At 37.1% G+C, this 24,242-nt stretch overlaps 1 protein-coding gene across 1 annotated transcript; it reads right to left on the reverse strand.

The window, feature by feature from the left end:
• Window positions 1-19,626: 19,626 nt before the first annotated feature.
• Window positions 19,627-24,226, reverse strand: LOC133831888 (uncharacterized). Its single transcript, XM_062262294.1, has 7 exons — window positions 23,711-24,226; window positions 22,970-23,572; window positions 22,196-22,840; window positions 21,875-21,957; window positions 20,849-21,721; window positions 20,215-20,755; window positions 19,627-20,061 (listed from the first exon to the last, which is right to left on the reverse strand). Exons 1-7 carry the CDS (start codon window positions 24,224-24,226, stop codon window positions 19,627-19,629), a joined length of 3,696 nt encoding a protein of 1,231 aa, XP_062118278.1.
• Window positions 24,227-24,242: the final 16 nt, after the last annotated feature.

Below are 24,242 nucleotides of genomic sequence, written 5' to 3' on the forward strand. Positions count from 1 at the left end.
TGCATGATTGTGATTAATTAATATAGCCACATTATAAGGTGGATTGGTTCGAGCTACTCGGCATGAGACGATCATGAAATGTAAGTGTTCGGTCTAGTCATAACAGGTTTAAGTTCGGGGCTCGGGGTGAGTCTCGGGGTCATTTTGATGATTACAGCATTACCGGGAATTAAAGGGTAATGGGATATGATTTATTGGTATTTGAGAATATTGAGAATAGCGGGAATTGGAGAGCGTTAATTATAATTAACGAGATAGGCGGGAATGGACGGTTTTACCCTCGGAAGCCTTTAGAGGGATATATTTGGCTTAGGGGCATTATGGTCTTTTGACCTTAAGGATTTATATCAGCCTTTGAGTTTTAGAAGGCTGTGGAAAACAGAACAAAACAGAGAGCCCCATCCTCATCTTTTCCTTTCTCTCCCGTACAAGCTTTTTCCCTTCATCCTTTCTTTGAATTTTGAGAGCCATCTGGAGGAGTTAAGCTAGGATATCAAAGGTGGGAGTTGGGAACTTGATCTAGCCATTAAAAGGGATTCAAAATTGAGTTTGAGGTGAGTTCCAGTCATGAATTTTATGGTGTGCTCTGTTTTGAGCTTTAGTTTTCAGCTTGTGAATTTCTTGTAGAAAGTTTGGATTAATAGAAGTTTGGTTGATGTTTACTTTAGATTTTGATGAGGGTGAGTTGTAGATGATGTTTGGTGGTTGAATTGGGTGTTAGGTTGAGGTTTGGGACAGGTTTGAAGGGCTTGGTTCCAAGGGAAAACGCTGGGGAGGCGAGCTGGTGCGTACTGAGATTTTGGCTGAACAGGGTAATGAGTCGCGGCATGGCTGTGGTGAGCCGCGGCTCATGGCGTCTGGCAAAAGGGGTTGTCTCTGTCTGGGGGGCGCGCCGCGGCCCTTAGTGACTTTTTATCCAAAATGGTGTTTTTAGCTTGGGGATTCAAGCTTTAGGCCTCGAGGTTGAACCTAGTACCCGGTTAAGTGGGGATTGATGTCCCGGAGGCTAGATATTGGTTTGGGAACTTATGTTGATCATTTGTTTTATTTATGGTATTTTATATTTGGTTATGACTAGGTGACCGCTAACGGACTAAAAGTTGATCGTTCTCAAGGGTCGTTCTTTAAATCATTCTAGCTCGAATCTGAGGTAAGAAAACTGCACCCTGTGTATATGTGACATGCATGGCTATTCTTGATGCATGTGGGTTGATTATTAAGTATGACATGCATGGCTATTCTTGATGCATGTTGGTTGACTATTGAACGTGACATGCATGGCGGTTATTGGTGCATGTTGGATTGTTGAATATTATGCATATGATGCATGAGAAACATGTGATTAGGACATGCTTTGTATACTGAGTATGATATCATTCAGAGCTTGAGCCTCTGTGTTTATGCATGATCCTAATTGTACTAGTACTTGTTTAGTAAGCATGCTGAATACCTTGTTTATCGATATTGAACATGTGATATGTGTCTGGTGGCATGGCTTACCTGTGTATGGCACTGACCAGTCAGGGACCGACCCTAAAGTCGATGAACATGCATTGAATGGCTCTATGGCATTAATGCAGGACCGACCCTAAAGTCGATGAACTTATAAGCGCTTGCCTGGTCTAAGACCAGATGTTCATAGCCAGGGCATATGGCCCCGGTGACTGTTTGTCACATGGCTAGGGGACGCTGTCCATAGTTACGACTCTAGAGTCGGGAGGAAAGTTATGTTGGTGACCATTCACCTTGCACCTGTCCTGATCGAACTTATGAAAGGAAAACCTACCAGTTAAGCCCTGGTGACCCTATCGTCACATGGCTAAAGGGTGATGACCCCACATTTGTGACTCTTGTGTTAGTCACCTATTTGTTTGAACTGTTGGTCCTGAATAATCAATACTATTACTGTTGATATTATATCATGTTATACTGTGTTTTTCTTGCTGGGCTTCGGCTCACGGGTGCTAAGTGGTGCAGGTAAAGGCAAAAGAAAGCTAGACCACCCTTGAGTTGGAGAGCTTAGGTGATGACATGTACATATGCAGCTGCTCGTTCGCCATGGCCGAGGTTTAAAGGGGAACTAGGGTTGAACCCTGTTTTGCCGCTTAGAACGGCATGTTGTAAATATTTTATGTAATAGACTCTGAAACTATATTTTTGGGATCCCAATGTATATATTAAACGTTCTAATGAAACATTACATCTTAACCAAAAATTTTAATCCCTAAACCGCTAATCATACGTAGTTACACGATTTTGGCCAAATGACTCGATTAGCGAGTTTAGCACTGTTTACAAGGCACACCGTAACGGTCCCTGGAGTTGGGGCGTTACAGCTTCTGTCCACAAATGATTCATTGCATCGCACATGATGAAGGTAGAATACCTAGACATTGTAACAACATAATAATGAAAATCATCTAAAATACATTAAATATCCTGGCATACAAATTATAAAGGTTATCTACACAACCAATTTGTAATCAATTACTCTGCTATGGGCCCTCCTTGAACTCCTGCATCTACCACTCAACAAGTTCAGTATGATTTAGATGAATGTAAACTGGATTTTTTTTGTTTTTAAATTGTTTTAATTGGATTGCTAAGACTTTTTTAGTTATTGACCACTATCTTTCTAAAAACTAGTAATGAGATTCATCTATGCATAAATTAAATATCTAAATAGCTAATATTGTGTTTTAAATATAACATTGTATTAATTTTATAAAGTTTTTTAATTTACTTGAACCAGAACTGAAAATTGAAATTTATTGGCCAAAATGAACTGACAATTAATGATCATTTTTATGTGTGCGTTTAATATTTTCTTTATGTTCCGTAACCTTATTGTTTGAAATAAGAAGATTACCAAATTACCATTGTAAGTATAAACTGGATCGTAATAAGAAGTCATAATAAAAATTAGAAACATTATTTATACAACCTTTCCTTTTCAATTGAGAATGAAAAAGAAATTACAATCATTTTACATAAATACATGATTTAATATCATTAGTGAAATTGGTAATTTTAATTTGTTTTTATTTTTAATAAAATGTGGTTATATAACTATTCCATATAGATCGGTTCCCTACCAAATATAATCAGTATGTTAATGGTGTATTGGTGTAAATTTCTTTTTTATTATTATTCTATTAATACTTTCTGCAACTATATGTTTATGTAAAGTTAAATTAAAAAATTTCACCAATTTCCATTTCAAATTTAACATAAATAATGGAACGGTTATATGCCTACCCACAACTTATTATGAGTGTGAAATATGATTTTATTCTTATTTAACAAACCTGAAAATGTATTAGAAAAAACCAAAAAAAAAGGCCGATCAAACCTGGGAAACTGTGTAATGGGTGTGTGGAGTAGTCAACGAATTGTTGAAACCCTAAATTCAGTTTATTTTCGATCATTGTCGTCTCATAAAATGACAAATACAAAACCAATTGATCAAAGTAAACTGCGACATCGTATTTTGGATGTAGTGTAAAATAAAATGCTCAGTTTCCTCAATTATGTTGAAAAAGTGGTTTAAAAAAAACAACCATATGATATCATATACAAAACTCATATTTTTTCTTTTCTTTTTTTAAAAAAAAAAAGGTTCACTTATTTGTTGTGTCTGCTATATTTAAAGTTTGTAAATATTTTGTACAAAAAACATCAAAAACATTGTGAATAAGGATGTCCGAGCAATTAGCGTAAATGATGATAGTACAAGTTAACCAAATTTGGAAACAGTAAAATTAATTTCATAGTAATACTATTAGTGCTACTAACCACTCCATCATATTGTAATATAGTGTACTTGTTCTACACACCAACTATGTTTATTTTAACATCCTTCCTTATTCTCAGACCCCCTGATATGAATTTCCCCTCTACAATTAGAGCCTCTCAATAACCTATATCAGACCAAGATCATCGAAACACCTAATAACCATAAACTCTACCTCACCCATAAAAGATCTCCACTTCCATGGAAAGGTTTTCTTTTTTTGTACTTGTTGAACCTAACCCAATATCACCTTCGCTTTTTCTTAGTTGAAAATTTGGAACAACGTAACAATTTCTCTGGAGATCGACAATGCTCTTTTTTATCGCCAATCTTTCCTCCTCTTACTTCATCCTCATGGTGTTTAGTAGCTTCTTCGAAGATGGTACACCTTCAAAGGTTATTATCTCCGACCAACAACTCCAACGAAAGTGCTAGGCGCTCCGAATATGGGTCAAACTACCAAAAAAAATTAAAACACATAGTCAATCATATTATACGATTTAAAATATTTTCACTACTTAATACTTTCAAATTGAAGACCAAACTCTTCACACATATTTCGTTCTTCACAAAGAATTTTCATGTATTTTATGACAAATACACTGCAATCACTCTTGACGCTTTGGTGGGGTAAACTAGGACCAAGAATTATAATCAATTTTGAAAATTTCCATTTGGGACCAAAATGAACCGCTAATTGTGATGAAAACAAATCATCAAGAACTCCTAACTAAAAAAACAAAAAAATTATAAATAAATAAAAAATATTCAATTTAACACAAAACAAATAAATTAAATAATTTACCAGTTCAAGCACTAGTCCCTGCTTATGCATATGTAGTCTCCCAACGTCTGCAAAATCCCAAACTGTAGCAATTTTTTTATTTAAATTAACTACAACCAATATCCAATGATTGTTCACGACGTCCATCACAAGAACAACTACCTAAACAAGTTTTTAAAATAATCGTTACAACCACGACTACATAGTATAGCTCTACTACTAACAATTTTTTTTTTTTAAATTATTGATTTAAGTCCTCCCTACCTGTTCAATACACACAATCAAATCTTTCCACTATTCTTTTTCTCCGCCTTCACACCACTTAACAACCAGCTCACAAAAAGAATCTCGCATGAGCTAAAACTCAAAATAAAAGCTAGTCAAATATCTCAAAACATATCTCGCAAACTAACTCCAACACATTTAAAATAGATATAATCAAAAATAAAAATACCTGTCCCGGGAAAAAACTAGGGAGAAAGAAACTTCCACCAAACTCCTTGGCCAGTATTTTTCTCAAATTAATAAAAGATAACAAACTTGAATAGGCATCAATTATCTAAGGAAAAAAAATAAAACCATTAATTAATTAAACAATTTTTTATTTTTAATATACATAACACTATCAAAAATTTTAAAAATGCGACAAACCTTACGATCAACATGACACTGCGGCCTTAAACTTAGGAAATGTAGCCTTTGCACAACAAAATGTGGAGTCTCCACTAACAACTCACTTAAAATATAAGAAAATACACTAGAAAAAATTAAACGGAAATGTTGATTAAATTTATTCTTATTCAATGTATATGTCAAAATATACACAACATACCTTCCTCTTAGCTTAGGATGAAACATGTATAATGCCAAACAAAAATCTTCTTCGCGCAACGGATGACTTAAATGGAAGTCACCGATCTTCAAACATTCACTACTCTTATACAACGCGATCATATTACTAAAATTTGACTCCAATAAACTTGACACAACACCTCTCATATCCTTCACCCTCTCAACTTTGTCAATATTTTCATTATGTTATGTATACTGAATATCAACTGCAACAAAATCTTTATGGGTACTGTCTACTAAACTTCTAATATTTTATTCCATAATCATAGGATCAAAATCCCTCAAATCACTACAATCATAATTTTTTTCCACGGTAACTACATCCATGCATCTAAAGTTAACACACTCTTTACTACATTCCTTCAACCCATTCAACTGAAATTCTAAGCAAATTTTCTCCAAATTTTCAATCCTACAACAAAGATGAGATAGGCTGCAAAAAAATTTATCCATATCGAATACACCTACTATTTCTCACATCGTTATCTAAAACAAGAAAAAAATAAATGTATTATTCACTACACTGAAATAAATTATAAAAAAAAAAACCTCGCAAACATAGTTCATAAAAAAACTAACATACCCTCGAAGATCCTAATCCCCCGTTCATTTCAATCCACTCTATCATATGATTAGATTCACACTCAGACCACCACCAAATTGGACATAAGCTTCTATCTACAAATATTTCATTGCATCGCACATGATGAAGGTAGAAAAACTGCAAATCATCAAAAAAATAAATGCCAAAACAGAAAGTACTCAAAAATGAATTTTAAAAATTATAAATTTATTCTACTTAACCATTCATTTACCTGCATAAAGTATAAGCACCCAGAAATATATTTTGAACTCTTTTTTTTTAATGAACTCAAACCTGTCACGAGATACTTAAAAGACATTGAAGCCCAATTAATTATTCTCACACTAGCTAAGTCCTTCAGCGCTAATATTGGAGCCTCAAACTCTTGACTGACATAATTGGTTGTGTTAGGCATCAAAAACACACTCACCACAAATAGCAAAAACTGATGGACAAACTCCATCTCAGTATTCCTGTTACATTTCAACTTCTCTTCCAAAGAACTTATCAATATTCGCTCCCCATTACAATTATCAAATCTGAAATCCAATAGGTGTTCTCCCCCATCATAAATATCAATAATATATGAAAATAAATGGCTACTCATTTCATACACTTTTCCATTCACTCTTAAATAGCCATCGCCTACATTGAAATTATCCACCAACCACTGAATCAGTTTGCGTTTCAAACTACATTTCTTTAAACCTAACAAACTACCAAATCCAATTTCAATAACTACATTTTTTTGCTCGCTACTAAGCTCACTGATTACAGATACAACTCTACCCGGGGAGCATCGACTCCAAATAAATGATGCCTCTCCATCATTAACTTCATCACTTCTTTTCATTATATAACTGCAACAAACCTAGCATTCATACAAATCAGATCTACTAACAACATACATAATTTATGCTTGCAAATCAAATAAATTAAACAAAACAAGAGAGATATAAAGTGACAATTAAACAAAATTTCCGTAGAAACTTTTTTCCATTACATTATCCTCCAAGTAAAATTAATCAAACTGATACACCAATTAAATAAGTCTCATCATTATGATAGATATTATGTCTCTATATTCAATCAAAATGTAGACGTAAAAATTATTATACATCTAATACAAATTCAAGCAAACCAATTCAGGGCAACAAATATATAATTTTGAAAACTATGCTCATTCACAACCCCAACCAACATCTAAAACACTAAAATATCCAGACTCCATATCACAAGAAAAGTTAACCAAACATAAACTCTTTTTTTTTTACACACACACACACATATATATATATATATATCAAACACAAACATTTTCAAAACTACCTAAAAATCAATAGATGCACAATGGAATGCAAACATGGAACAGTCATAAATCAAATATTTCATGTACTTTTATACCCGTTCGTCACATCATAAGCCGAAGATTAGTGAAAGCTCCTTCAGTTCACTTGATTTCAATCTGAAAAGTCGTAAATGGAAACAGTTAACTCCATCTTCGAATCAAACCATTAAAGCGAATAATAGCAGCAGAAAAGGTTGATAGTAAAACATTAAAGGAAAGATTTAAAAAAAAGCAAAGATCGTGGACAACAAGCAAAGAATAACACACAAACGCTAAGGAAAGAGAAGATAAAGCAAGTTACTCCCCATAAATATATCATAAAAAAAAATGGCACGACAAAAAGAAAAAAAAGCAACTGGTTACCAGTTTCACCCCATTTTTTACCCTCACTTTTGATTGACCAACTCTTAACCATTATATTCCATAAATCAATGTTATTTTACTATCCAACGACCCACAAGGTTTTGAGTCATGTAATCCCTCAAAAGAAACTGAGGGACTACATAATTAGCCAAATATATGTTGGAATGAGTAAGTAATTGTGACTAATAATTGATTTTATTTTTAAAAAAGAGGAATAATTTTGTTCACTTTTAAGCAATATCATCTAGTTATGATAGTCCCTATATCTATTACATATGTATTAAAGCTAAAACTCCTAATGAGTGTTGAACAGAATAACACTGCATTATGGAAGAAATACCCAACAGAAATGCTTAAGCTTTTAAGCATTGCACAAAAATGCTCACAAACATGAAAACTCCTAGCATGGGAAGCCAAAAAGAAAAAGGACATATGTATATCTATTGCCAACTTTTTTCAAATTATAGCTCTCAATATATCCCAGTGCATTCTGCTAGTTTTTGGGGTGTCCTCATATTACCATAATGAGATACTTCAATGCCAAAGTTATTCCTAATTAAGAAATTTCACTCTTTTTTGCAACTTTAAGATTTGTTGGTTGAATAATTAATTTTAGTAACTTAATGAACAATTACATTGCAGCTGCCATTTTAGTCACAACGCAGGACCCTTTTATTAAATATAGAACAGATTATGCTTGTAACGCCCTGATTTCCCGAGACGGTACTTAGGGAGTCCGTTTAAAAATAATAAACAATAAATACTTTAAGACACTAAAATAAAATATATATTTAAAATTTAAATAGACAATGAGATCTCATTATTTAAAAATAAAAATGTTGGACGCTAGGTTTAACAACAACAACATAAAGAAAATAACCATTCAAGTCTGAAAATTTAAAACATGACATTCATTTCTAAAAAAACATAAAATAACTAGAGCCCAGCCTCTAACATGTCTTGTCCATGCCTCGAGCCCACACCACTCACTGCTTTTCTTTGCCTTTACCTGCACACAGAGTACCCGTGAGCTAATGCCCAGTAAGAAGAGCTATGTAGGACATAACTCCCCAAACCAAAAATCATAAACCTTCAACTAAATAAAAATAAACATCATAATCATAATAATCATCGCGTGATAATAAACACCATATCACACTAAAATAATGTGTGTTACACTCACACACATAAATACTAACAAGTCATGTTGATCGGACATGAAATGTAATCTGCATTGCCTGCGATGTACTCACACTCGGCATTCCCACGGTGGCACCTAGTCTAGCCTGCGCTATACTCACACTCGGTCGTTCCCTCGAGACATCGTTGCCCTGCCTGTGCTGTACTCACACTCGGCAATTCCGTGGTGGCATCCTATTATCCTGAGTTATACACAGCCAAGATAATTCTTGCAAGTGCTATACTCACACAAGCAGCTAAAATCTAGTAGCACGCCTACTCTATCATCTAAGCATGTCTACTAACTAAAATCCCTAGCACTATCATCATGCTAGTCAACCTAATGCAACAATTCAGGTCACAAATATAATTACATAATTAAACAAATAAGAAAACAAGGTTGTACGCATAACGTACACCCTACGCGCAAATGTCCACTCTTCTTACCTTAAGCAGTGAATTGTCCACTGACGTGTCCCGAACCACTTGCTGTGTCACATCGACGACCATTGGCTCCTTCATAAATACCCAGATCGGGTTTGCCGGAGCCTCGCCGGAATCTTCTTTTTCTCCGTCGCCGGCGAAATTCTAACTCCTCTTTCCACTTGTTTTTGACACTCCTAACCGGTTGGAATTTGTTCCCAAAGATCCCAGCACCTCAAATAACCATTGAAGCTCAAGAAAATCGACCCATGATGGCCAGATCATGGTTGTCTTCCCTGTCGCCGGTGTACCGCCAAAAATGGTGGTCAAAATACAAAATTTTGTTTTAGAGCTTTTTGATCCGTTTCTTCACGTCCAAAACACTTCTTAGGGTCCCTCTAAGCTTTCTAAACACTTCAAACAACCTGGAACCTCCCATGTTCTCTTAGATCCAAAATTATTCAAGAACACCCACTTTAATGGTGAAAATTTGTGATTTTTGAAAACGACCTTTCTAGCCCATTTTTGTCACGTCAAAAACGTTCCTTAGATCATAGGAAATATATTTCAAAAATTCAAAACCACCCAGAAATTTCCTAGAGCTCTCAAATCTGAAATCTCTCTTTCTCTCTCTAGAAAATTCAAGAACATCTCTTTTCTTCCATTATTGCGACTCTCCCTCTCTTCCCACGGTTTTGAACTGTTGAGAGGCCCTCTAAATCATGCTTAAACAAAAAGAAACGAATGTTTAACCTTTTAGTTATTGTTGACCGATTTTAAGCCTATAGTTAAGGAATTTCTTGTATTTCTTTTAAAATAAAATAAAAGAAATTGTGATATTATTATAACTGATTTAAATTTTGAATTTAATCAGTTAATTGCATTTGAAAATATATTCTAATGTCATTTAAATACCCCTCAACTAAATTCAAACATAGGGACATTATGGTCATTTCATAATTACATGCAATTACCATTGTTTAATACATTTAAATGATAATGCAATAAACCGTATAATAAAATAAAATGAATTCATATCATGTTATTAATATTATTATGCTCATAATAATAATAACATTAACAACATAAATAAATAATTAAATTAACCCATGTAATTAGTTATTTATTAGGCATTATGCACATGCCGAGATTTAATTCTCATTCCAGGTTCTCAAACATAAGAAATCGAGAATATTTGTTATCATTGGAATCCATACATATCTAAACTCATAAATATGTAAAATGACAGAATACTCTCAGTGGCAAAATTACAAAATGACCCTTTCGAGAAAACGGATATTACAATTATCCCACCCTGAAAAGAAATTTCGTCCTGAAATATTTACTCAAACCACTCAGGATACTGCTGCTGCATATCAGGCTCTAATTCCCAGGTTGCCTCCTCAACAGCATTGTTCCTCCACAATTCCTTCACCAAGGAAATAGTCTTATTCCTTAGGACTTTGTCCTTTCGATCGAGTATTTTCACTGGACGCTCATCTAATGACAAATCCTCCTGAAAACCCAAGGTATCGTAGCTCAACACATGCTAGGGGTTGGACACATATTTTCGAAGTTGTGACACATGAAATACATTGTGTACCCCAGACAATGATGGCGATAAAGCTACCCTGTAAGCCACATTTCCCATTCTATCCAAAATCTCAAAAGGTCAGACATATCTGGGACTCAACTTTCCCTTCTTGCCAAACCTCTTCACCGAGATTCCTTTCCTTGGAGTCACACGTAGAAATACATGATCACCAACTTCAAACTCAACATGCATGCGCTTTATGTCTGCATAAGGCTTCTGTCTGCTCTAAGCTGTGATCATTCTAGCCCTGATTTTCTGAATAGCCTCAATGGTGTGTTGTACTGCATCTGGCCCAAGTATTTTCTCTCTCCCAGTTCATCCCAGTGAAGTAGGGACCTACACTTTCTTCTATACAACATTTCATATAGTGCAACCCCGATGGTAGATTGGTAGTTTTTGTTGTACGAAAACTCCATCAGTGGAAAATATCTACTCCAAGATCCCTGAAAGTCAATGACACATGCTCTGAGCATATCTTCTAAGATTTGATTTGTTCTCTCGGTCTGACCATCCGTTTTTGGGAGATAAGTTGTACTGAACTTCAACCGAGTTCCTATTACTCTTTGCAGACTCTCCTAGAACGATGATGTAAACCGAGCATCCCGATCACACACAATAGAGTACGGTGTCCCATGCAGTCGTACTATCTCATTCATGTACAACTCAGCGAACTGATCCATAGAATAAGTCATGCGCACCGATAGAAAGTGAGCCGACTTGGTATACCTATCCACGATTACCCAAATTGCATCGTGTTGTTTTGTGGTCCTAGGTAACCCCGTTACAAAATCCATATATCTCCTCCCACTTCCACTCAGGAATATTCAATGGTTGTAGTAGCCTCGCTGGTCATTGATGTTCTGCCTTAACCTGCGGCAAGTTAAGCATTTTGCCACATATTGCATTACATCCTTCTTCATTCCCGGTCACCAATACAATACCTTAAGGTCATGGTACATCTTAGTTGTCCCGGGGTGAACTGAATACTGGGTAGTATGAGTTTCCGCCAGAATCTCTTTCCTCAGCTCATCATTGTCTGGCACACAAATACGCCCCTCGAATCTGATCAATTCAGTATCTAACATAGTGAAATCCTTGACATTCCCATCCTGCATCTATTACTTTAGGTCACTCAACTTCTTGTCTGCATTCTGCCCTTCCCTAATCCTTTCTAACAAGGTGGACTGAAGTGTAACCTTTGCAAGTTGTCCTGTGATCAATTCTCTGCCAGCTTGTTCCATGTCTTCCAGGATCTTCCTTGATACTCCTTGTAAAGAATAAACCATTACCAGACCTCTGCGACTAAGAGCATTAGCTACTACATTGGCCTCACCAGAGTGATACATTATCTCACAGTCATAATCTTTGATTAACTCTAGCCACCTTCTTTGCCTCATGTTCAATTCCCTCTGCGTGAAGAAATACTCTAGGTACTTGTGATCGGTGTAGATTTCACATTTCACCCCATAGAGGTAATGACGTCAAATATTTAATGCAAACGCCATTGCAAATAACTCTAGGTCGTGTGTTGGATACCTCTGTTCATAATCTTTTAATTGCCTCAAGGCATAGGCAATTACTTTACCAGACTACATGAATACACAACCTAATCCTTGCTTTGATGCATCACAATAGACCACAAACTATCCTCCATCCGATGGTAAGTTGAGTACCGGTGCCAATATGAGTCGACTTTTCAGTTCCTGGAAGCTTTGCTCACACTTGTCTGACGGAATAAGTTTTTTTTTATATATATATAGATTCTTTCTCATGAGTTCCGTCAACGGTCTAGCTATTTTCGAGAACCTTTCCATAAAACTCCTGTAATAGCCTAGTGAAACGTAGTAAACTTCTAACCTCAGAGGCATTCTTTATTCTTGGCCACTCATTCACTACAGCAACCTTAGTAGGATCAATCTTGACTCCCTTATTACTGACAATGTGTCCCACAAATGCAACCTCAGACAACCAAAACTCACACTTCTTGTACTTCGCATACAACTGATGTTCTCTCAATCATTGCAAAGTCAAGTGTAGGTGTTCCTCATGTTCTTCATGTGTCTTAGAATACACCTATATATCATCTTTGAACATGATGGCAAAACAATCTAGAAACTCCTTGAAAATCAGTTCATGAGGTCCATAAACAATGTTGGGGCATTTGTGAGTCTAAACAACATTACTAGAGACTCGTAATGCCCATATTTGGTTCTGAACGTTGTCTTCGGTATGTCTTCATTCTTGATTCTAACCTGATGGTGTCCCAATCAAAGATCGATTTTAGAAAACACCTTTGTCCCCTGAAGCTGGTCAAATAGATCATCAATCCTTGGCAATAGATACTTTTTCTTTATCGTCACCTTATTTAGCTCTCAATAATCGATGCACATCCACATGGACCCATCCTTCTTCTTGGCAAATAAAAATGGTGCGCCCCAAGGAGAGTATCTCGATCTGATAAACCCTAGCTTGAGTAATTCTTCCAACTGTGTCTTGAGCTCTTTCAATTCTGTTGGTGCCATTCTTTATGGTGCTCGAGATACTGGTGTTGATACTGGCATAAGGTCAATCACGAACTCAATCTCCTTATGCGGTGGTAACCTTAGCAACTCTTATGAGAAGACATCGAGAAATTCAGCAATTACTCTAGTTTCTTCAGACCTCCTATCTGATTCTTTAGCGTCATCGACCATGTTCACTGGGTACCTTAGACACCCATGTTGCAATGAAACTCAAACCATCATTATTGAAATAATAAAAGTTTGGGGTTTCTTTCTGATCAAACTTTTATGCGTATTCAGTAATAGTGAGACTCCCTGATTCCAGTCTGGTGAATTCATCCATATTTATAGCTAGGATGACAGAGTTATAATACTTGTCTGAACCCATCCAAGTCCATAATATTCACATCCTATGCTTGTTGCATCACTTCTTACCATGTGCAAGCATCATTCCTTAGCATATATAGGACGTACAGACCACCCGTCATTTTTGTGAACTCTCATCATGTTCAGGATGTTCTCCCTGCAACTGTCCCACTATTCTGCCTCGACCGGATCAGTGCTTCCTTCAAAAACACTATGGATGTTTTTTTTTTCTAAACCTTTTAAACAGTGGCTCCTTTCTATCCTCCGTGGTAGCTTATATCACTAAATCTGGTGATAGTCTTTTCTTTTCTCTGGCCCCACCGATCTTGCTGGCACTGGTGGCACTATTTGGCGCATCATTTGCTTCATTTCGCCTTCAGATGGTCTCTTCCATTCATAGTAAAATGCTCCTACCATCCCCATGGTTCTAGTGGTAAACCGTTGTTTCCCCCTCAACCTCAACCACGAAACTCATACCAATTAAGCACAAATAAAGAATGCTTTGACCTTAAATAATGAAACTACGCATTCCATCAATACACTTGATAAACCTAAGGAAAAATTTAATCGCGAATTTTCCAAATATTCAAATCATCTTCGGATTAACCGTATCAAGTTTCTAGCTAGAGGCTCACACTTAGCTATCTACCAAGCTTCTCAACCTAGTACTACTATGTGCATAAAATTAAAAGACAAAATTCACATAAGTAAGAATTTAACACTTACAGTACAGTGAGTTGAGCTCATCTCTTGGCGATGAACTTTACATGTTAAGGCTTACCACAGATTCTTTAGGACCGTTTTGCTCTGATACCATATTGTAACGCCCCGATTTCTGATCGCAAAAATGTAACACGCAAGTATACGTGGTCTAATCAAGTAATATATGATAAGTTAAGTGTCAATCCCACGAAGACTGATATTAATCACCAACAATTAATTCTTAATTCTAATTGATTTGCTTAATAATTTCAGATTACAATTAAAATACTTACTACTAAAATTAGGAAACTACTAACACTTAAATAAATGCAGTAATAAGAGTTGATTTAATTTAATAGATGCAAAAGTTAGGGCTTTAGTTTCATCAACTTTCCACTTATGATTTCGACTCAATTCTCAAGATTTCTTAATTCTGTTGTGGTAGCAGATTATAATTATATATTATAGTCTTGTTAGGATCTATAATTCTCTACAATATACTATTCCCTACATCTCTGTGGTAAATCAATATATTGCAGGCTTTAAGCACATAATCCCTAACCTACACAACTCATAAAAGTACTTTCGGCTAATATGAAATTGTGATTATTTATCTATAGCATAATTATCCTTTTCTTTTCAGAGTTTAGGTTAAAATCATATGGACATGTAAATGACGATCAAACATTCACAAGCATTAAGTGTACGATAAATAATCCACAGCAGAAGAAAGAAATTCAGAAACATTTCATTAAGAAATCATAGTTTCAAGAAGAATCCACTAAAACCCTAATAACAAGATTAGTTCAAAGCAGACATAATGACATCAATCAAATTAAATATAAACATAAACATCAGTAGAGAGATTACAAAAGAGAAGAAGAATTCAAACTTTTAGATCCTCAATGTTTTTCTTCTGCCTTCAAAGACTTATCTCTCTCTAATTCTACATAATCCCCAAAATTACCTCTAAAAACATATTTAAACCAAAACCCTAAAAAAAACTAACAAATTCGAAAATTCTGAAAATCACGTGCAGCCACACGCGCCGCGGCGCTATCATCCAAGCGTCGCGGCGCGCATCAATGCTTCAGCGCATCCTCTCTGTCTTCAGCAAGCGCCGCGGAGCGTCCCCCAGGCGCCGCGGCCCTTCAAAATTCCAGAATTAGGCAACTTTCTGTTTCTCCCTTGCGCCGCAGCTCTCCATTCAAGCGCCGCGGCCCCTAAAATTCTTCCAAAATCTCGATTCCAAACTGCAAATCTACCCATTATCTCCGCGAATGAGTCTTCAGCTTCCTTCTTATCAACTTTTAGCACCAATTGCTCAATTTTAACTGATTTTTCAGTCATTTGCCAAACTTCACGATTTCCTCTCCTATTTCCTGAAAACATACCAAAACAAGCATAATACCGCAACACACTCCACCAAAAATGACTCAAACTGATCCTAAACACATGTTAAAACTATGCTAAAAACAGACTCATCAAATTCCCCCAAACTTGACTTTTACTCGTCCTCGAGTAAACCAAAACAAACACAACACAAACAAACACATACTCACACATTTTTGAATCAAGCCAACAAAAATACTAAGCCTCAAGCTATGATAAATAACTTACTTATATAATCTTCAAAGAACTCAACTCAAAATCCAAAATTTCAGTTGAAACAATTATTCCATTCAATCAAACAACAAAAATAATAGCTCTCAAAATCATGATTAACAAATAATATGTAATGGAATTCCTTTATGCTCACTGAGTTTCCATTCCAATCCACAACCAAATAAAATCCCATAAGCTTGCTATACTTGCTAATCTCCACTAATGTAGACAAAACATGCTCAGAAATCAGTAGGTCTTTTTAAGTTTATAACTGAATGGCTTAGGTAAAGGTGGATGAGAAAGTCATTTAAGCTCAACATATACCATGAACACTAACCAACCAACGCTACATTAAATACAAATCACAAATCCAATCCCACTGTTCCCAATATCTTATCATTTTGAGAGAACTTACATCAACAAATATTTTTTTTTCTTTCCTTTTCTTTCTATTTAACATTACACTCCCCCAAACTTATTCCTTGATAATACTATTTGGAGTGTAATGTTATCTCATCATTGAAAAACAAATATTTTTTTTTTTATATTCTCTCAAAATGTATTTTCTTTCATTGTTAACAACCCTTGCCATACATAACCTCCCATTACAAATCAATCCCAATTATCATTCATATGTTCATGGTATACACAAGGGAAAGACAAAATAATAGTTAGGTTTTCAATTAATTAGCTCAAGGCAAATGTCAATCAATAAAAGGTCACTTTAGGCTCAACAATGGGTAACTAAGGATTAAACATATCAAGGTTGGCTAGAAAGGCTCAAACGGTCCAAAAATTTGCCTAAATCATTTTTCCAAGCATGCATGACCTAAAATTTCGCCTCAAAAAGCAAGCAAACAAGTTCTAGGATAAACCAATCCAATCTTCCTTTCCTATTTCAAACTTAGCAAGCTTAAATTTTATTCCGTCACATACAATTTATTAAAATCATGATTAAGCTCTCAATTATTTAAGTGTTTGATAAAAATAGAACAAAATATTCAACCAAGCACACAGATTTGTTTAGCTTTATTCCCATTCAATTTACACAGTTCATCATTCAATCATAGTATCATTGGCTAATCATTGGTAACTTGATTCAACTCACACCCTAAACAAAACATGACTAACACGATTAAAACCAAAACAAAACTACACAAAAACCAAAACAACACAAATACGACTCAGACAACAATAAATCTCTTCCCCCAAATTTTACCTAAACATTGTCCCCAATGTTTGCAAACAAAATAAAATAAAACAAAAGTGTAAGGAAAAGAGACTTACCATAAACATTTAAAATGGTGGAGGCGGTGGTGGCGGTGGATACGGTAAAAACGGAGATGGAACAGGAAATGGAGCCACATCTTCCTCGTTTCGGATAGACCACCGATTGACCAAAGCATTTAGCTGGTCCACGTGAGCAATTTGATACTCACTGTGCTGCGCCATGTATTGCTGCATATGTTGCTGCTGTGCAATCTGATAGTTGTTCTGCTGAACCAAATACTGAAACTGATTCTGTATCAGATGCATGTAGGGATCAAAATTACCAGCCGCGGGTTGAATAGGCGGCTGTTCAACCGGTACTTCTTGCGCAAACTCCTCCGGAATTGTACCCTCCATACCCGCTTCAATATCCTCTTCGTCAACTTCATCTACTCGGGGCCTTTTATCAATAACACGCTGCCGAGGTGGTGGTGCTTCTAAGGTCGGTAGTTCATACCCCATCACCCTATTAGCAGAAATTGCCGACATGGGTTTCCGAACTACATCACTTCCAAACATAACCACTCCATAAGTTCAGCATAAATCTGTGATTAAGGAAGCATGACCTAATCCTCCCGTAGTGGTCAACATACTGATATCCTTCATACTCTTCCTAATCACTCGGCCTACATCAATTTTCATACCAGTCATAATGGCATAAACCAACAACAGCCTCTCCTTGTTGATATCGGACATGTGAGTTGTCGGCATTAGCCTTGCACTCACAAAGTGCACCCAAGCCCGCGCCACATGATTTAATTGATAGCGCCACAGGTATTTTGGCACACCACCAACAACAGTAAACCGAGCTCCCGATAAACTCAACGTTTCCGCCACATGGACCCAATCAATATCATCTCCATGAGCCCATTGATGATATTCATCATCCTCCCGTTCATATGTCGGCATATCATATAACTCAGCAATAGTATCTATACCAACCGGAACTTGAACACCTCTAACAAATACATCTACATTCTTCATCTCCAAATAGTTTGCATAAAATTCCAAAACCACTGACAAGTTGGCATGGGTAACATCCTCTGAAGCAAACATAGCCCAACCCCTTCTTTGAATTTCCCCCCTAATTTCTTCATAAGTTGAGAGTTCACTTGGTGATTCCGTATACTCAAAACCCCGCTCACTGATGGCCTTCCTCTTACGAATCCTTGTATAACGCTCAAAAGCGGCTTTACTTACGAATTTGGTAACATCATAATCTGGGGGTGGTTCGGGTTCCTTAGTAGTGGATGGCCTAGAAGAAGATGGTCTATTGGTGTTCCTAGAAGAGGATGCCCTAGAGGGGTTTCTCTTAGGTCCCATAATATGCTATGAAAATTTGGACAGCACCTCCCCTGTTTTTGCAATATTCCCCAATTCCAAATAACTTTCAAACAGATTCAAATCAATGCACTACCAAACTACACAATCCCCACTATACTCTTCAATCAAAAATCCATTCTTTCCCTTCTTTATAAAGAAATTACCAACAAAAATCTGAATATTGGGAGAAACACTTATTTGACAGTGATAATCTCCTCTTGAACTCTCCAATTGCACCAAATAAGCATGAAATCACCACTCCAATTGATAGAAATTGAAAAATTAGGGCTTGAAGAAAATTTGGGGGTTTAGGGATTTCAGATTATGAAGTGAAAAGGAGAAGACATATGTGGATTCAAGAGATAATAAGGGGAATGGGGGAATTTTTCTGGGTAGATAGAAGCAATTTAGAGAGATAATGAGTAGAAAGAAGTTGTGGATTTTTTTCAAAATGGGGAGAATGGGAAAAAATAAGAGGGAAACCTCTTTTAAAATTCGGAACCGCGTGCGCGCCGCGGCGCGTCCCTCCAAGCGCTGCGGCGCGTATCAATTTCTAGACTCTCTGGAATTCGCCAAGCGCCGCGGCCCTTCCCATAGGCGCCGCGGCGCGCTCCTCCGAACCGAGCCCCCCTTCTCTGACTTCGTCAAGGGCTGCGGCTCTTGTTGCAAGCGCCGTGGCCCTCTCTCCAAAATTCCAAATCTTAAATTTTTTTTTTTTATATTTTTTTAATTTTTTATAGTTTTCACGATTTCCACGGTTCTATTACATTAAAAGGAAAACTAAAAGCTAAACAAAATAATAAGTACAACCACAACTAAACTAAAAATTGTTCATGCTTTTTACATACTAACTGAACTAAAAATAAAAAACAAACATAGGAATGCCTCCTATGAGCGCTGTCGTTAACGTCATTTAGCCGGACGCTGCTTTAGTCTTCAAATCAAATCAATTCCAAATCGACCATGGTCCTACATGTCTCCACCGGTCCCTCCAAGTAATGCTTCAATCTCTGTCCGTTCACCTTAAAATCTCCCGTCTTTTCACTATGAACTTGTACTGCTCCATAAGGAAGTGAAAATACTACCGTATACGGTCCAGACCATCTTGACTTCAGTTTTCCAGGAAAAAGTTTAAGCCTAGAATTAAAAAGAAAAACTTTATCCCCTGGTTGAAAATCCTTCCTCAATATTTTCTTATCATGAAAAGCCTTCGATTTCTCCTTATATATCTTCGCATTCTCATAGGCTTCATTTCGGAATTCCTCCAGTTCATTTAACTCCATAAGCCTATTCTGCCCCGCCATGAAGAGATCAACATTCAACTTTTTCACAGCCCAATAGGCTCTATGCTCCAATTCCACCGGTAGATGACAAGCCTTACCAAACACCAATCGATATGGTGACATTCCAATCGAAGTTTTAAATGCCGTGCGATAAGCCCAAAGTGAATCATCGAGCTTCTTCGACCAATCCTTCCTCGAAGTATTTACTGTCTTTTCCAAGATACCTTTTATTTCTCTATTCGATACTTCAGCTTGGCCATTTGCAATTGGGTGATAAAATAATGCCTTGCGATGATGAACACCATAACGAGCACAAAGAGCGGTGAACCACTTATTGCAAAAATGACTTCCCCGATCACTAATAATAGCTCTTGGAGTACTAAATCGAGTGAAGATATTTTTATGAAGGAATTTAATAACTTCCTTCCCATCACAAGTAGGAGTTGCTGCAGCTTCTACCCATTTAGAACCATAATCTACCGCAAGCAAAATATACTTGTTATTATACGATGATGGGAAGGGACCCATAAAGTCGATCCCCCATACATCAAATAGCTCGACTTCCAAAATACCGGTCATCGGCATTTGATCTCTTTTCGATATGTTCCCAGTTCGTTGACAACGGTCACAACTTTTGACAAAATCATTAGCATCCTTAAATAATGTAGGCCAGTAAAACCCACTTTGCAAAACTTTCGCAGCTGTTCTTGTTCCGCCAAAATGACCACCGTAATGCAAACTATGACAGTGAGTTAAGATTGACAACATCTCCTCCTCAGGAACACATCTACGAATAACTTGATCCGGGCAATGCTTGTACAGAATAGGCTCCTCCCAATAATAATGCTTCACCTCCGAATAAAACTTCTTTAATTGTTGCCTTGTCATTTCAGGGGGTATAACCTTGGCAGCCAAATAATTTACATAGTCCGCAAACCATGGAACCTCCTTACCAACATTCACTTCGAACAACTGCTCATCCGGGAAAGCATCATTAATCTGAACTTCTTTATTAAGAGAATTTACCCCAACTTCTAAACGAGACAGATGATCAGCCACCAAGTTCTCAGTCCCCTTCTTGTCCTTAATTTCCACATCAAATTCTTGTAATAGCAAAATCCACCGAATAAGACGAGGCTTGGAATCTTTCTTAGTCATGAGATACTTTATTGCTGAATGATCCGTATAAACTACCACCTTATTTTCAATCAAATATGGACGGAACTTGTCGAAGGCATAAACTATGGCTAGAAGTTCTTTTTCCGTTGTTGCATAATTCAATTGAGCATCATTTAAAGTCCGGCTAGCATAGTATATAGTTCGAAATACCTTATCCACTCGCTGCCCAAGAACCGCTCCAACCGCATAATCACTAGCATCGCACATAAGCTCAAATGGAAGTTCCCAATTAGGAGTACATACTATCGGCGCTGAAATGAGCTTCTCCTTGAGAGTCTTGAAAGCAGCCAAACAATCATCATTAAAATCAAACGGAACCCCATTCATCAACAAGTTAGACAGCGGCTTTGAGATCTTAGAGAAGTCTTTGATAAATCTCCGATAAAACCCCGCATGGCCCAAGAAACTCCTCACTCCTTTAACTGAAATTGGCGGTGGCAAATTCTCTACGGTAGAAATCTTAGCACGATCCACTTCAATTCCTTTCTTAGAAATTTTGTGCCCCAATACAATGCCTTCACTAACCATAAAGTGGCACTTTTCCCAATTAAGCACCAAATGCGACCCCTCACACCTTCTCAACACCATCTCCAAATTCATCAAACACATGTCAAAAGAGGACCCATAAACCGAAAAATCATCCATAAAAATTTCAATCCCTTTTTCAACCATGTCAGAGAATATTGCCATCATGCACCGTTGAAATGTGGCTGGTGCATTACACAACCTGAATGGCATCCTCCGAAAAGCAAAAGTCCCATAAGGACACGTAAAAGTTGTCTTTTCTTGGTCCTCCGGTGCAATTACGATCTGGTGATAGCCCGAGTACCCATCTAAAAAAACAATAGTAATTATGCCCCGCCAATCTATCCAACATTTGATCAATGAAAGGCAAAGGAAAATGATCTTTCCTCGTTGCCTTATTCAACTTCCGATAATCAATACATATCCTCCACCCCGTCACTGTCCTAGTTGGAATCAATTCATTGCTTTCATTCTTTATCACCGTCATACCCCCTTTTTTCGGTACCACTTGCACTAGGCTTACCCAAGCACTATCAGAAATTGGGTAAATCACCCCAGCATCCAACCACTTCAAAATCTCTTTCCTCACCACTTCTTTCATTGTTGGATTAAGCCTTCTTTGAGCGTCGATAGTCGGTTTCGCCTCATCTTCCATCAGAATTCTATGCATGACTGTTGATGGACTAATTCCTCTTATATCAGCCAAAGTCCACCCTATAGCAGTTTTATGAGCCCGTAACACCCTCAACAATTTCTCCTCCTCTACCTCCGAAAGAAATGATGAGACTATAACTGGAAGAGTCTCTTTCTCCCCAAGATAAGCATAACGAAGGTGGTCTGGTAAAACCTTTAACTCTAAAACAGGTGGCTTCTGAATCGATGGTAATGGTCTGTCTGGTCCTGCCCCCAACTCTTCAAATTTCTTCTGTTTCCAAGGGTCAGCTGATTTTATCCAATTTAAGTAACTCATCACCTCTTCATTCTCCTCACCATCTACATCATCAACTGTGAGACTCAACTCAAGAGGATCCTCCCTTAATGTTTTCCTTTCCACTACTTCTTCGACCACATCAACAGATAAACAACTATCACTTGTTTTAGGATAAGTCATAGCCTTAAACACATTAAATACTACTTCCTCCCCTTGAACTCTCAGCTTCAACTCTCCCTTTTTCACATCAATCAATGCTTGCCCAGTTGCTAAAAATGGTCTCCCCAAAATAATTGGAACATTCTCATCCTCCTCCATATCAAGTACTATAAAATCAGCCGGAAAAATAAACTTATCCACCTTTACCAACACATCTTCTATAATACCACGAGGATGCTTCACAGATCTATCAGCCAGCTGTAATGTTACTGTAGTTGGCCTAGCTTCCCCCAAACCAAGCCTTCGGAATACAGACAAAGGCATTAAATTAATACTCGCCCCCAAATCACATAAGGCATGCTTACATTCGAACTCCCCAATAGTGCATGGAATGGTAAAACTCCCAGGATCTCTCAACTTTTGAGGAAGCTTCTGTTGCAAAATTGCGCTGCATTCTTCTGTTAATGCCACTGTTTCATAATCACCCATTTTTCTCTTATTTGAGAGAATCTCCTTCATGAACTTTACATAGCTTGGCATTTGTTCTAATGCTTCTGCAAATGATATATTTATGTGTAACTTCTTGAACACCTCTAAAAACTTTGCAAACTGCTTATCCAAATTATGCTTGCGAAGTCTTTGTGGATATGGAACTCTAACATGATGCTCAATAGTTACAGGTGGGGTCTCCTCTTCTTCCTTAAGGTCTTCAGTAACCTTTTTATTATCCAACTTCTTCTCATCTTCTACTGACTGACTCTTCTTTGGCCCTTCATATTTATCTCCACTCCTCAAGGTAATAGCTTGGCACTGTTCTTTAGGATTAACTTCTGTAGTGCTAGGCAAATTTCCTTGAGCTCTATTAGTCATTAAAGTAGCCAATTGCCCTATTTGAGTCTCCAAACTTCTTATGGATGCCCTAGTCTCAGTCATGAATTGGTTAAGCACATCAGGTTGGGATTCAGCTGGTTTCATTGGCATGGGTGGAGGTGGTCTATTTTGTGGTTGATAGTAGCCCGGTGGAGGATTTTGGTGTGCATATTGTTGTGGATAGGGTGGCCTATTTTGGGTAGGTATATAAGGTGGCTGAGGTTGAGGATAAGGTTGGAGAGTGTTTTGGTTGTTAGACCAGGAAAAATTGGGATGGTTCTTCCAAGCTGGGTTGTAAGTCATGGAATTGGGATTGTTAGGCTGTCTTGGGTAATTTCCTATGGCTTGGACTTCTTCCATGGGCATATTATTCATGTCTGTAGCAGGGCATTGGTTTGGTTGATGGGCTGTACCACACACTTCACATGAGTTTTGAACTTGCATGGCTTGAGAGGGTAGGGTAGTCTTTTGCAATTGCTTCATCAAAGCTGCTACTTGAGCGGTAAGCATGGTTATGGCATCCACTTCCATCATTCCAGCCACCTTCTTTGGCTGCCCCCTTTCATTTGGCCATTGGTAATTGTTCATCGCCATCTCCTCTAATAGCTCA

This window comes from Humulus lupulus, chromosome 4, assembly GCF_963169125.1.
Source record: "Humulus lupulus chromosome 4, drHumLupu1.1, whole genome shotgun sequence".
Lineage (NCBI taxonomy): Eukaryota > Viridiplantae > Streptophyta > Magnoliopsida > Rosales > Cannabaceae > Humulus > Humulus lupulus.